We start from the raw sequence: 13,582 nt of genomic DNA, 5'->3' as shown, positions 1-13,582 counted from the left end.
TGTATTCACAATAATGTAGTGCTTTTTATTAAAAAAACAAACAAACAAAAAAACAAATATAAAACAAAAAGTAAAAACCAACAGCATTTTTTCATGACTTAAGAATCATAATTACAAACTTTTAACGAGTGGAAGAAGTTTTTTTTTTTTGACAAACTGTACACATCACAAAATGTCCGCCAGTCTGCCATTTACAATGCTTGCATCTTATTTTGTGATTGTCTAAAAAGAACTAAACGAATCACACAAACCACACAAATACAAGTACAAGCATCATACAATGACTGCTATCACAAAACTGAACCATTTCCTATTTGAAAGAAAAACAAAAATAATAACATGATATTGGGCTGACAGCTTTACTTTTGTTACTGTCACCGTTTAAAAATATCATAACATTTTTATGTTGGTTTGTTTTTTTAGTGTTCAACACTTTGCAGCAAAAGACAAGGAGTACATTTCTCCTTAAAAGTAATATTATTAACAATATTCAGTGACAAAGGTGTCGTTGCTGAGTCACTGTCATGTCCCAATGCCTTCTGTGTCCGTTTGACATTCTTCTCGCTCATGCAGTACATAGATGAATTTCATTTATAGGCAACAAAAACTCAGCTTAAGTTTTTATGTCGTCAGGACAGTTACGGTGAGATTTTCTGGACATTAAAAAAAATCATTTTTCCTCCGAGCTTAAGTGTCTTCATTATAGTAATACAAACGGAAGAAATTATAATATTATCATTATTATAATAATCATAATACATTTAGGGCTGAGTCCTGTACAGTACAATAATAAACAAAATCCATTTTTCAAGATATTGCTTTTGGAGACACTCCTCAATGTAAAGTGTATATATTTACATAACTTGGCACTGTACAGCTTCCTGTCCCCTCTCTCCCTCCGTCAGTGTCTCATTCTCGTCTCATCACTGTCAGTTTACCGCACTGGGACATTGCAGGCTGTCCCTTTTTAGCAGAGGCATTTGGGGAAAAAAAAAAGAAAAGAAAGAAATCTCATCAAATATCACATTTCCTATTTCCTTTAAAACATTCTCCATGGCAACCAGGAACATAGTCCGAAGACCAAAAAAAAAAAAGAAGATCCTAAGTCCCTTCCCCTCCCAATATACAGTATACACCGCCCCACCCGTCTCACAGAATATAAGAAAATATGACCGTCACGATACATTTCATGTTAAGTATTGTTTTTCCATAGTTTTCTCAAAACTGTTAATTGCCATCGAGCCCTTATTTTTTTTTTCTTTTTTTTCTTAAAAAGGTATATCTTCAAGAAATCTGGCAGAGTACAGACACACAGTAAGTGTGTACGCACGCACACACTCACACGCAAGGCAGTCGGAGAGCACGGCTGTGTAAGGCGTTACAGTTAAAGCCGCTGTCCCCCCCGCACGCCTGATTTAGTTAAGCTGGTGAATCATGTTACTTCAAAAAAGAGGGGCGAAGCTGACTGCCTCACAAGAAAATAAAAAAATTAAAACCTCAACAAGACACTTTGACTGACAAAAGCGCACACTCAACCCCCCTCTCCCCTCCCGTTACTCGAAAAACAAACACACCCCCCGGCCTCTTCTTCTTCTTCTTCTGTTCCTAAATGAGTTACTACAGTATAACAGGGAAAAGATAATAGACTTTTTAACTCGCTTTTTTTTTTTCAGACTGCATCATCCAATACTGTGAGTGTTAGTGTGTTTTAATTATAGATACATTACACAGAGCTTCACAATATCCATGGTACCAAAAGTGCAGTTCACCCCCCCCACCCCCGCCCCCTGTTCTCTTTCTCATGAGCAGCATCTGAACACACCGCACAACACCTCTACTATAACCGCCCCCCCCCCCCCCACTGTCCCAGCGCTGTTCTTCTCTCGTCTGATACATTTTGTCATTGCAGCTAGGTCCCACTAGGGGGAACAATTCTCCAGCATTCACATTCCCACTGACTGAAAGGACACGCCACCCCCTCCCCTCTATCCACCCCCCCAATTCAGTACCACTTGTTTCATTTCTGATGGTTGCTAAGTGGAATACAACTGCCCATGTCTGTAATGTTCAATGCATTTAAGTGCATGGGTTACTTCTCCTATGTTCATTAAAAAAAACAAAAAAAAAAACAGGTTTTGCATCATACTACTTTAAATAAGCAAGAAGTCTGGGTCAGCTCTCTCGTCGTGCTCGTTGAGAACCTCTTGAAAAGCTGAAATTGCCACGAGTCAGCGCTTCCAAACCCCCTCCACCCTCTCAGAGATGAGATGACAGTCTTGGAAGAGGTAAACTGGAAGAGGCCCCCAGGGATGCATTGCGGTTCCTTAATGGTCAGATAACCAGCAACGCTCATTTCCCTTCTTGCTCTTCTCTCCACTCTCTGCCCCCGTGCTCACAAAGTGAAAGGCAGTATGCTTGACAGGCACGTCGCGACATTATTTCCTCCCGACAAAATCACCGAATCCGAGCGTCCGTCGCCGTAGCCGCCGCCCTGCCCCCTCCTCCAAGAGATAAGTGACATCTATGGCTGTTGGGGTAAGCAGAAATAGAGAAAGAGGGGGTTAGAGGCTTGAGTAGAAACAGCTGATACACAGTGTTTTATTAAAAAAAAAAAAGACACAGGTAAAGTTGAGCAACGGTGTTTCTAATTCTAACAGTTACTAACAGATTGTGCCGGGACCGACGTCAAAACCCGGAAGTTTAGCATTGTGCTGGTTCCCAGAAAAGAAAGTGAATGGGATTTTTGCATTGCGTTTTGGATTATGTCAGAAAATAAACTAAACACAAGTTTATGATACTTAGAAGTTTTGTTCAGAGAGATAATCTTCACATATGAACATCTTTTATACCGTATTTGAAGCTTAAATGCGATGGCCAGAAGTAAAAAGCCCCCATTAGGCTTTAACGGACTCCTACACGGTCGCATGACTGACGTCACCACCACTAAGCTTTCAACTGATTTCAGCCACTTTATTTTGAAAATATTGTATAATGGGGAATGGGTTGAAGACCCATAAATAACATAAAATAACATACATAAGAACTCTCTGGCCTGTCCGGGGGTGATGACGTTTAATGTCCGCGACAGGGTTTGTAGTCGTATTGAGCAACTTGTTAGCAACACGTAAAAGCTTCAAAATTCACAAGTAGGGTATTTACTGACGTGATTTATTTAATAGAACAAAACCTGAAACTCGCTTAAGCTTTTGTTAACCACAGACGTAAGTGCTAAAAGCGCTAACGGAGTTCCAGGTTTACTGGCAGACTCTATAGTGAGCCTGCAAGTCTTCCTCCACTCCTCATCTCAGCTCCAAGTGTTAGGACACTTCTTTTGTGGCTGCTCCAGATTTTCATCCACAAATAAAAAGCCAAACACAAACAGTTTCTCAATCTGCTCATTTGCTATTCTTTGTCAGCAAACCCTTTCTTGGCACTTCCTGCAGCTGCTTTATGCTGGAAGACACGGCATGGTGGCGCCAATGAAAGGACGTCAGTGTGAAGCAGCTGCAGGAAGTGCCCTTTATGTGATAAGACTTTTGATCCTCTAAATCTTTGTAACTACTTACAACTTTTTATTTAGTCAATGTGGCACTAAAGCTCATTGGTTCTTTCTGAAGATGCAACTCTTTAAAAAAAGTTTCTAAACAATCTCTATAATTCTCAGCAACAGCTGAGCATTTAATATGAAGTATTTGTAGGCACTATCGTCAAGGTGCTGGCAGCAGGGCGGTGTACGGTGACTGCACTTGTTAACTGTGATGAGGAAAAGATAAAACTAAGTGCAGCAGTCTGGCTCACTGATGTGTTTAGATAACCCGTGTCAGGCTTTGGCTACACAGGCAGCACCTGTTAGCAGGGTCAAGTCATTGCTAATTGTGGTTTTTAATGCAGCATATCACCGACTACGTTTACATGCAGTCAATAAACCTTTCATAACCGGAATAGTAGCAACAACCCGGTTGCTCACGGCCATGTAAACACCAATGACCCTTCTGAAAAACCTGAATATGCTCATATTCCGGTTTTTAAAAACGCCAAAATGACCCTTTACTCCTTTTCTAACCCGAGTATTTGGTTATGTACAGCATATATATATATCCAACTATATATCCCCCTTTGAAAGGAATCTTGGTCTTAGGGTTAGGGTTAGGGTTAGTCTTGGAGTACAAGAACTACTTGTTGTAAACATGGCGAAACACAAAATAACACCACACATTGGAGCGAGGAGGAAACAAATCACTTCATAAGTGGTGAACGACATGAACATCATGTCTTTTGTAGACGGTAGAAAGTACCGGGATAGCAAGATCTACAAGAAGGTGAGCGAAAACTAAGTTACATTGTTGTTTCGTTGTTGTTGTTTTTGGATACAAAATGACACGCGTTGCGCCATGACGTTGTCCATGCGTCGCTGTTTTGATCGGGATATCCCAATTGATTACGATTACCATGTTTACAGGAATTACCCTGTTTGCTCATGCATGTGAACGGGTTATTCCGAATGTTTCAGAAACTGGAATATTGACCTTAACCCGAATATTGACTGCATGTAAACTTAGCCAGTGAGAAGACATGGGGTAAGACATGGGTTTGGTCACAATATGTAAACGGACTGAAACATTGAGGAGAAGAAGAGAAAATGTAAAGTGTGTCAAAGCACATTTCCGTCGGTAGAATTACATGATATATCTAACATAGAAATAACATAATATTATTAAATGACCCCATCACTGAACTTATGCATCGTGTGGGAATAAAGGTTGAATTGAACATTACTATTTATGGTACTGACGGAAATTTGCTTGGACACACTTTATTATAAAAAATGTTCAAACAGCAAAAAGATCTGAAAATGTAACCCTCACTTATTGGTTGACCTACCCCCCTGCTTTGTTCCCGGTCCCTCACCATTCTTGCTTGGCGTTCTGTGCAGCAGATCCAGCAGAATTTTATTCAGTCGTTCCCTCTGCGCCTCCCGCCGGCCCAGCACCGGGTGGTGTAACGGTGAGGACGCCGAGGAGGACGGGAGTTCGAGCATTTCTCCTATCCTCTCGGTGGAGCCGTCCTCCAGGTCCTTGCGCTCATCGGCTTCCTGCCCTTCCTCTTCCTCCTCCTCCTCGTCTTCCTCCTCTTCTCCCTCCCCCCCTTCCCGCTCCGCTCTTCTCGGCTTCGCTGAAAGCAGTTCGGGATCCTCCGGAGCCATGTCCATGTCGTCCTCCACTCCTCTCCCGTCTTCCGCCTCGGGTGGGAAGTCGTCGCCGCGGTCGCAGGAAGAGCCGTCGTCCTCGCATCCTCCGGCTCCTTTAGGTCGTTCGCTCTTCCACGCTGAGCGACCGCCGTTCCTCTTGTAGTTGTCAGGGACATAATGAGGCTGCAAAAATGTAAAATAATGTTTGTAAAATGAAAGCAGTGCAAAAAGTTCACATCACATTCATTTGGAAAGCCCACCGTTTAAAACCCGGCTTTTATGTGTAATTAAATATGTCTAATTTCTGTTCTTCTATCTCTGATGTTTTATCTTTTTCATTTAATTATATTTCTTTTTGATATTGTACATTGTTTCTGTATTTTAATTTAGCTTATGTAAGCATCTTTGACCATCTGTAAAAGTCACCCTCAATATTGCTGAATAGTCCTGAACTTGTTTGAAGCAGCTCTGCAGTGTAAACGAACTGCCGTTATCTATTTAGATAGCTGCATGTGATGACGTGATCCCTTGTTACAACTTACATTGAGCATAATTAGTCAAACAAATTGCCGACATAATAACATCACTGCCAAATTACATGCAACAACAATTAGGCATCTAGATTACAACAGATTTTTGGTTGCGTTTTCCCTGCAGGTTCTCACTATGTGGCCTAGAGAAATGACAATAAGCTGATGAGGTTTCTCACTGTTGTTTCTAGGGAGCCACACCTTCACCAGCTAAATGAGCTGCTTCAGGGCTGTAATATTACCTCTACTCCTAAATACCAATGTAACAGAAATCAGTAACAGATCCCAGTCACTCTCACCGAGAAGTCTCTTTTGGGTGCGAGCCGCTTGGGGAAATGGTTGAAGGCATATGGCTTAGTGCAGACCGGGTAGCGGTTACGATGGATCTTGTAGAACAGGTGAGCCGACTTGTCCAAGCGGTAGTCACAGATGTACACGTCCTGCTCTTTCACACCCTTCGGCCGCCCTGCGTGAAGACGAGACAAGAAACTGTGCGTTAGCCAAGAACCGCTGCAATTTATGACGTCGTGAAATATTTGAAGAGCAAATGTCTGTAGATTTGTTCTGCTGTGTGTTGGTTAAAGCCTGTCAAGTTGAGATATGGGACGTAATGGGAGTGTTAACCTTCATTTATCAGCACCGTCCTACTTCTTATTCATAATTACACACATTCACATGCAGAGATTTTTCTTCTCAGTGTTTCTCCCTCACCCTTGCAGTAAGTGTAGAGATCGAGGACACAGCAAGTTCCCACCACCGCCTCCAGGGGGATGATCTCGTACAGCGGCATGCGGAACAACTCGTTCTGGTAGAACCGCCGTGATGGAGAATGGTGCGTCTCGTGAGGACGGAAGTAGTGGTGGCCAAAGGCGAACCTCTCCCCCCTTTAGAGTTTGAGCAGATACAGGGTGACAACTTGATGAAGCCTTCACTATCACAGGCAATTACAACTTTGGCTGTAACGTTTCTCACTAGCAGATACCGTCGGTACATGATCTTTGTTGAACTTACTTTTCATTCTTCCAGAGTTTCTCAATTCGGAAGATGTCGAGTTTATCTCGGTTGATGTGAGACAGGAGACGGTAAGACTGTCTGACAGGTTGGCCCTCAGGTGTTCGTCTGCTGTCTCTCATCAGATACACACAGTCACCTGCACACAACACATAGAAACTGGCAGGTTAGTTGTCTACAGTGGGAAACTTCAGCTGAAATTAACTGTTTTTGACACGTCTCTGTCCAAAGTTTGGACAGGATCAAATTTAAAGGAAAGGAGACTGCATGGCAAGCACAACTTTGAGTTACATTCACTTGAACACTGAGATGCACAAAATGAAGTATTGTTTTTCATGACAACTTTTAGGCTACATGCCATGAATGAGTAGGTAAATCATACATCACTGCTATAATATACAAACCAAATAAGTAAGTACACTTGACCTAACTGTTAAAACATTAAAGAAGAGGCTGAAAATGAGTGATTCTGCTTGATAAGTTCCAGCCTGCTTCACCTCTGACCATAATAAGCATCTCATCACATCAACAGTGATATAAGCTTGTCCTGAAATACACCTCTGCATCACTGTAGCAGAGTGACAAGTTAAACCTAAGCAGGTCGGCACAGACAAGATTTCCGTGGGGGTTGTAAAGCGGACAACTGAACCGAACTGGTTTCTACTGTTTCTTTACCTTGATGAAGCAGCAGGTCGTCTCTAAGGAGGCAGATGTAGTACACAGAGCCTGCCTGGGCATAGCTGGGCTGGGGTATCATGGGAACCTCCTGTAGCGACAGCACAACACAACAATGTGAGATTAGAAGTTATAAGTTTGTGGAACATGAAAACATGGGAGTTCAGTATCCGTGGCTGTCTGTGAAGGGATAGATGACGCACCGTGTCTATAGGCCGAGGGTCACACTGCTCACACAGGTAGTGCTCCACCTCCGTCTCCAGCCGCATACAGTCAAAGTGCTGCCACACCTGGACAACAACAAACAGCTGAATTACACCGATGTAAACAAATACATTTGTATCAGCCTGCGTAGAACTAGTGGCTGCTCCATCAATATTTGTAACGATCCTGGCTGTCTCTGTCTAAAAATAACAAAAATATACACAAATGCGTGACTCTTCCACAACTTATATGGCACATCAAAAGAAATGTGTAAAATGTGAAATGTAACTTTCCCCAAAATATACATTTTTGCTGTGTGTTTGACGCTTTGCTTCTCACCATGCATTTTTCACACTGGATCATCAGGCCTTCGTCCTTGTACATTCCACAGATGCAACGGATGACGTCGTCGTCCTTGTCGTGAGACCCCGGCCCTCCTCCTCCTCCGTGGTGGTGGTGGCCGTGGTCCCGCTCCAGCGAATCCGAGCTGTCGGCCTCGCTGGCGGTCTCGCCCACAATCTCATCAATCTGGACAGCGGCTTCGTGACGAGCGCTGTAGTAGGCTTTCCGCAACCGACACACGTCCCTGCCTACCGAGGACTTCCTGCCGTAATATTTCTGATGAGAGAGCGAGACAGTCGTTGAGTGCAGCTGCTTTATTTGTTTGCAAAAAAAAACAAAACAGCACAAGGACAACAAGACCTCACAATCAGCATAAAGAGATGACGTAAATCATATATCAGGTGGAAGAGTGAACATTTGACCCTAAAATTGCACCCTCATTGTTCAGTCAATTCAACATGACTTCAAGGTGATCCGCCTGCAGAGCTGTGGGCAAATGGCTGCAGAATAAAACGTCACTGACACAAAATGATGCGTTCAAATCTGACAAAAACACCCTGTAGCTCTTAATCCAACAATAAAACCACATCTCCCCCTCATGCCTTTTTCCATCTGCCAGAAAGGGCCTTGGGACCGAAGGGTGAATCTAATTTAGACATCCACTTCAGGCTTCTCTGACTGGGAGAGTAAAGCTCCTCTGAGGGGCTTCAAGTGGCACTTGTTTAAACTGCTACGCTATACAAATGTAAATCAAAAGGACCGGCGACGTGTGCTCAGAGGATCAGGAGTCGTCAAGTTATGTCCCATTTGGGAGGTTTTTGTGCGCGAGAGCAGAGAGGAAAGCAGCGATTGAGTAGGAGGAAGAATGTGTTGGAGCTGCACAGTAACGGCTTAAATTATCATTTTGATGAGGCTTTTTTGATATTGATTGGGCTCTAAGAATACGGGATCATACTCTGGAGTGAATAATGATGCAAAAGGGATTCTGCAGCAGCCTTGGCCTTTATGCAATCATCATGCTAGTCTTTCTATTGATTGTTGCCATGTATATAGAGAGAGATCTGTAACAACGATTGAGCATCTCATTTGCAAATGAGATATTTTTCAAATGGTGGATAGTGATCTGTTTAAGTGGCAGAATAATGCTGATACACAAATTCATTAACATCAGATCTGATTTAGTGGTCGTTTATCCTTCATTTCCAGCCAATAGTTCCTGTTAAACTTCCCCAGGGGACCAGGAACCTCTTGGGGAAGTTGGGATCTAAATCTGTGTTCTGACCAGAGGAATGAGGAACTACAGCTACAGCTCCAGGTGTAAAAACCTGCTCCCTGCTCTGAAGGATGTGCTCAAGATGCTGCTTTTAAAGCTTTATGCCGCTCATTAGGTAAAACCAGATGACACGGCAAATACAGCTTGTGTTGTACTGATATAAGGACGAGAGTTGGACAGTGGTTGTGTCTCTAAAATACTCTCCACCTGGCAGCAAGATGTGCTGCTCAACTGATGTAACTATTAAATTATGTATGAACATGGACAAACGCTCTTTCTGCAGTTCTCATTGTAAATAGCAGGGGTTCATTAATGGCTGAAACACCTGCCTACCTCAGCATTGCGGAAAACTTTGAGCATGTCTGTATCGAACGCTTCAACCGTCTTGTAGTGGCCGGTGAGGATTTGCTTCTCGATGGTGCTCAGGTCCAGAGGGTCAGACACCTTCTCGTAGTACTGGCTGTTCCTGATGGCACACAAAAACACAGCAGGGTTTAGTCCACACACACACAAAAGGATCAAAAAATAAAGACTTAGCCTGTGTGTCTACAGATACCATGAGGGGTTTAAGGGCCGTGAAGCAAAAAGAAAATAATGAGCTTTTATTGTTTTGACACCAAGTGATTACTATGAATACTGGACAAGAATCAAAGCACAGGCTGTCACGGCTCAAATGTGAAGTGGAAGATAAACTGTTACACTATGTGGGTGCTGTACGCTGATTGAGAAGATAACACATTAACTCTGCTGTCGGGAAAACAGTGAAACATTATGAATGGGCCGGTTGACATGCGGGTCTGCACTCCTTACCTTTTCCTCGACGGAAGGTTCACCAGCGGAGCAGCGAGTGTTTGGCCAGCTGAATCTGAAGTAACACAAAAGAAATAACATTCATATTCACATTCACACACATTTTTCTAGTCGCAGAGCCTTATCAAATACTGAATATTAGATAGCAGCATGGAGGCAGGAGACAGATGTGCTTTACAGGCCTGCTCAGACCTCAGGTCATTCTAGAGGTCACGTTAATGAGGATATTTAATCGTTAGGTAGGTAAGGTGCACACTCAGCACTGTTAACACTACAAATATACTGTAAATTATGGGTCACATAAACAAAATCGAGATGCGGCACTTCTGTGATTAAAACCAGCAATAACTGAATTACTGGCAGTATGGCAGCTCTGGCTGTTTCCAATTAATACAACAAAATTGCATTTTTCATTTTAGGCATTTTGCCAACACTCTCAGCTAAATCACATTCCAGTTACATTCACAACGACCAACCGAGGTTCAAAGCTTCAACGCCAGGCTGGTGATCATTTGTCTGTCTCCTCTTCTGGACAATGTACAATGCATGTGTGTGTGTGTGTGTGTGTGTGTGTGCAGGTTTGTGCATACCATCTAACAAGTGGAGTGCACCAGTACACGCTGTAGCTATATTTCTCCACAAAAGAAACTGACCCTTGTAGCTGGTGATCATGTCACAGATCTCCTTGAAGATGTGTGCAAGACGAGCAGTGCGTGTGACTTCTGTGTTTTCCTCGGCGGCGGCGAGTCTCCGTGTACGAACCGACCGTGACGTCTGCAGGGCTGAGAACTGCGTCAGGAACACATCTGGAAAACGAGGGATGAACACCAAGTTCACACACATTAGTTTACATAATTTAAGACCAGGTGTGTGATATTGTATCTCTCACAGTAGCTACTAAAACTCACATCTTTAAAGGGATGGTTCAACATTTTGGCAAATTGGCCCATTGCCATAATCCCTATAGTTTTAGGAGTAGGTTCGTTACCTTTAATTGTCGGTGCATGCTATTTTTAGAACGGTGGAGCAGAGCCGCGAGCTGCTCAGAGCTACGCTACAGTGGCTAATGGGATTTCTTGATTTTCCTCATCAAACTCGTCAAATACACAATCCAACAACTCCAAAACGCTCTGGTGGACAAGTTGTAACCTGCACATTCATCACACTATGAAATAATAACGGAACATTACGAGACAAAGTTGTTTTCGAGGTAAATTCATGCAAAACTGCTGATTTGGTTCCCGTTGGACGCAGTTTTTTGGCAAGCAGTCTCTACATTGCCGTTAATAATAATAACGTTCTGTTATTATCTCATAGCGTGGTGAATGTGCAGGTCACAACTTGTCCACGAGAGCATTTTGGAGTTGTTGGATTGTGTATTTGATGAGTTTGATGAGGGAAACCAAGAAATCCCATGAGCCTCCGTAGCGTAGCTCAGAGCAGCTCACAGCTCTGCTCCGCCGTCCTAAAAATAGCTTGCACCGACAATTAAAGGTAGCGAACCTTCTCCTAAGACTATAGGGATTATGGCAATGGGCCAATTTGCCAAAATGTTGAACTATCCCTTTAACCTTTGCACTCACCTGACTTGATGTTGCCGTCGTCACGGATGACTCCTCCCCAGCGTGTGTAGATGGACAGGCTGCTGGCGTCCCTCTCTCTCTCGCCCTCTCTCTTCAGCAGCTCCTGTTTCTCCCTCATCTTCTCCCAGTTCCTCAGGAGAAACACTCGGTGCTTCAGCACAAAGTTTCTGTTTAGTGAGGGTGAGAGGATGAGAGTGTGAAGACAGCTTGTGTCTTTGCACTTTACTCTCTTCTTAAATCATTTAAATACCACCACTCTATTAAGGAAGTAAAAATTTGGTCATTTGTTCTTTCCCAGTATATTTGACTGAAGGTTTCTAGCTGTAGACTAAGCACGGTAATGAGCATGTGTACAAAACACACTTCATCAACTGCTCTGTCCTGTCTCTTATGTGATGCCTGTGTGTCATTTCAAGTGTGTGTGTGTGTGTGTGTGTGTGTTTACCTCTCCCTGTTGGACATGGGCTTCATTAGATGAGGGTAAAACTTGTTGCTGTCACTCGACTCCTCTTCCTGTGGAGAAAGAAAACTGTTATTGCACTGATCATAATCACACCCCTCACTGTTAAAATGTGTGTTTTATTTCAGATTTCTTTAATAAGCTCTTCTCAAACTCATCCTGTGTTGCCTACGTTTAAAACATACCATGATATCAATTTCGGATCACGAGAATCAGGTCCTAATTCTAAAGTATACCCTTAAAGATATTCTGAGTTACTTTTTTAAGACACCTTGTGGCCCACAATGAGTACCTCTGAGACACAGACACGCTCATGCCCTACATACACACTGCACCTGATTTTTAACAAGAGAGAGCCAGACTTCTGCTACCTTTCATCACCCAGGTAACACTGAGAGATGATAATAATACAGAATATTAGAAGAAATCATTAAGCGCTCTTGAGGACATGAAAAGGTCTCTTTTGTCTACACAATCTTGAACTAGAGGTGAACTGATACCAACACAGGTTCTCAGTGTTTCTATCTACATTCATCACTTACTCGTTTCTTGAGCTGGTGTTTTGATTTCCTCTTCTCCTTAAGCCGACCAAGCCGCCGAGTCCCTCCAGTCTTTCCAGGTAGGCCGTTAATGCGCTGGCTTTTCCCTCCGATGATGCCCCGACAGCTCTCTGAGCCACACTTGCACACTTGCTGCAGGGCAGAGAAAAAGTAAGATCACTGGAGTTGTAGAAACAGAGTGAGAGGTCTCGCTAAAATGGAAGCGGCCGTGATTATAGGTCTGAACAAAGTGTGATTCCATGAAGAGGACAAAATGGGCGCTGGTGCCTCACCTGCTCTTCAGTGTTGAAGGAATGGAAGTTGTAGTCATAGGTGAGCTCAGTGCCACTGTTGATGTCCTTCAGAGCAAAGAGACCAATTCTGTACACTCCATTCACTGACCTGAGACAGAGGAGTTATAAAAAGACACTTAATTAACAAGAATAAACTGAATGTGAAAGGTGACTAAATATCTAGAAAGCTACTTGAAGGTGTTCTCCTGCTTAGTCCTAAACCCTTTTCAATGATAAAACTTCCAGTACAAGCCTAGTTATTCACATACTAATGGGAAGTGTGACAATAACTGGTTCAACTTATTATGTAACATCGAAGCTCACAGAACAAGTTAGTTCAGCATGAAACAAAATTTATGAATCACATTGTTATTTTCAGGTCTTGCTTTCTGGTCACAGTAAGAGATTCTGATAATCAATAGAGAACAAAATATTTGTGGTAAAGCTAATTTCAGACTGTTGACTGTTCATCTGTGGGTTGCACACTGTCTATATCCGAAACACACTGGAGAGCCTTGTAAAGAAATAACATCTTATCAGTGAAGTCAGGTTTTCACATCCTACTAAGTAGTAGAACTAAAAACTATTTAAAACGTTTAAGTATTGATATTGGAAAGGCAGTTTTATTAAAGGTCCTTTAAATTGGACTAAAACAGAAAAAAGAGCTGTCCCGG

The 13,582-nt window shown here is 42.8% G+C and overlaps 1 protein-coding gene across 3 annotated transcripts in view; it reads right to left on the bottom strand.

The window, feature by feature from the left end:
- Positions 1–13,582, bottom strand: part of ash1l (ash1 (absent, small, or homeotic)-like (Drosophila)) — a 30,914-nt gene continuing 17,332 nt past the window's right edge. For 2 of the 3 annotated variants that reach the window (XM_085791346.1, XM_085791347.1), the window contains exons 13-27: positions 12,909–13,017; positions 12,619–12,768; positions 12,062–12,129; positions 11,617–11,783; positions 10,687–10,839; positions 10,034–10,088; positions 9,557–9,689; positions 7,948–8,226; positions 7,608–7,694; positions 7,405–7,495; positions 6,730–6,868; positions 6,430–6,602; positions 6,018–6,184; positions 4,882–5,371; positions 1–2,527 (exon numbers count right to left, since the gene is read on the bottom strand). In XM_085791346.1, the coding sequence (XP_085647472.1) occupies positions 2,436–2,527; positions 4,882–5,371; positions 6,018–6,184; positions 6,430–6,602; positions 6,730–6,868; positions 7,405–7,495; positions 7,608–7,694; positions 7,948–8,226; positions 9,557–9,689; positions 10,034–10,088; positions 10,687–10,839; positions 11,617–11,783; positions 12,062–12,129; positions 12,619–12,768; positions 12,909–13,017 (2,353 nt within the window). In that variant the 3' untranslated portion in view covers positions 1–2,435. The remainder of the gene's footprint in view (positions 2,528–4,881; positions 5,372–6,017; positions 6,185–6,429; positions 6,603–6,729; positions 6,869–7,404; positions 7,496–7,607; positions 7,695–7,947; positions 8,227–9,556; positions 9,690–10,033; positions 10,089–10,686; positions 10,840–11,616; positions 11,784–12,061; positions 12,130–12,618; positions 12,769–12,908; positions 13,018–13,582) is intronic. The other variant, XM_085791348.1, reaches the window with a different exon arrangement.

Source organism: Trachurus japonicus, chromosome 11 (genome assembly GCF_045865225.1).
Source record: "Trachurus japonicus isolate A0001 chromosome 11, Traja_1.0".
In the NCBI taxonomy this organism is placed as follows: Eukaryota; Metazoa; Chordata; class Actinopteri; order Carangiformes; family Carangidae; genus Trachurus; species Trachurus japonicus.
This window is presented reverse-complemented; position numbering and strand designations above follow the sequence as displayed.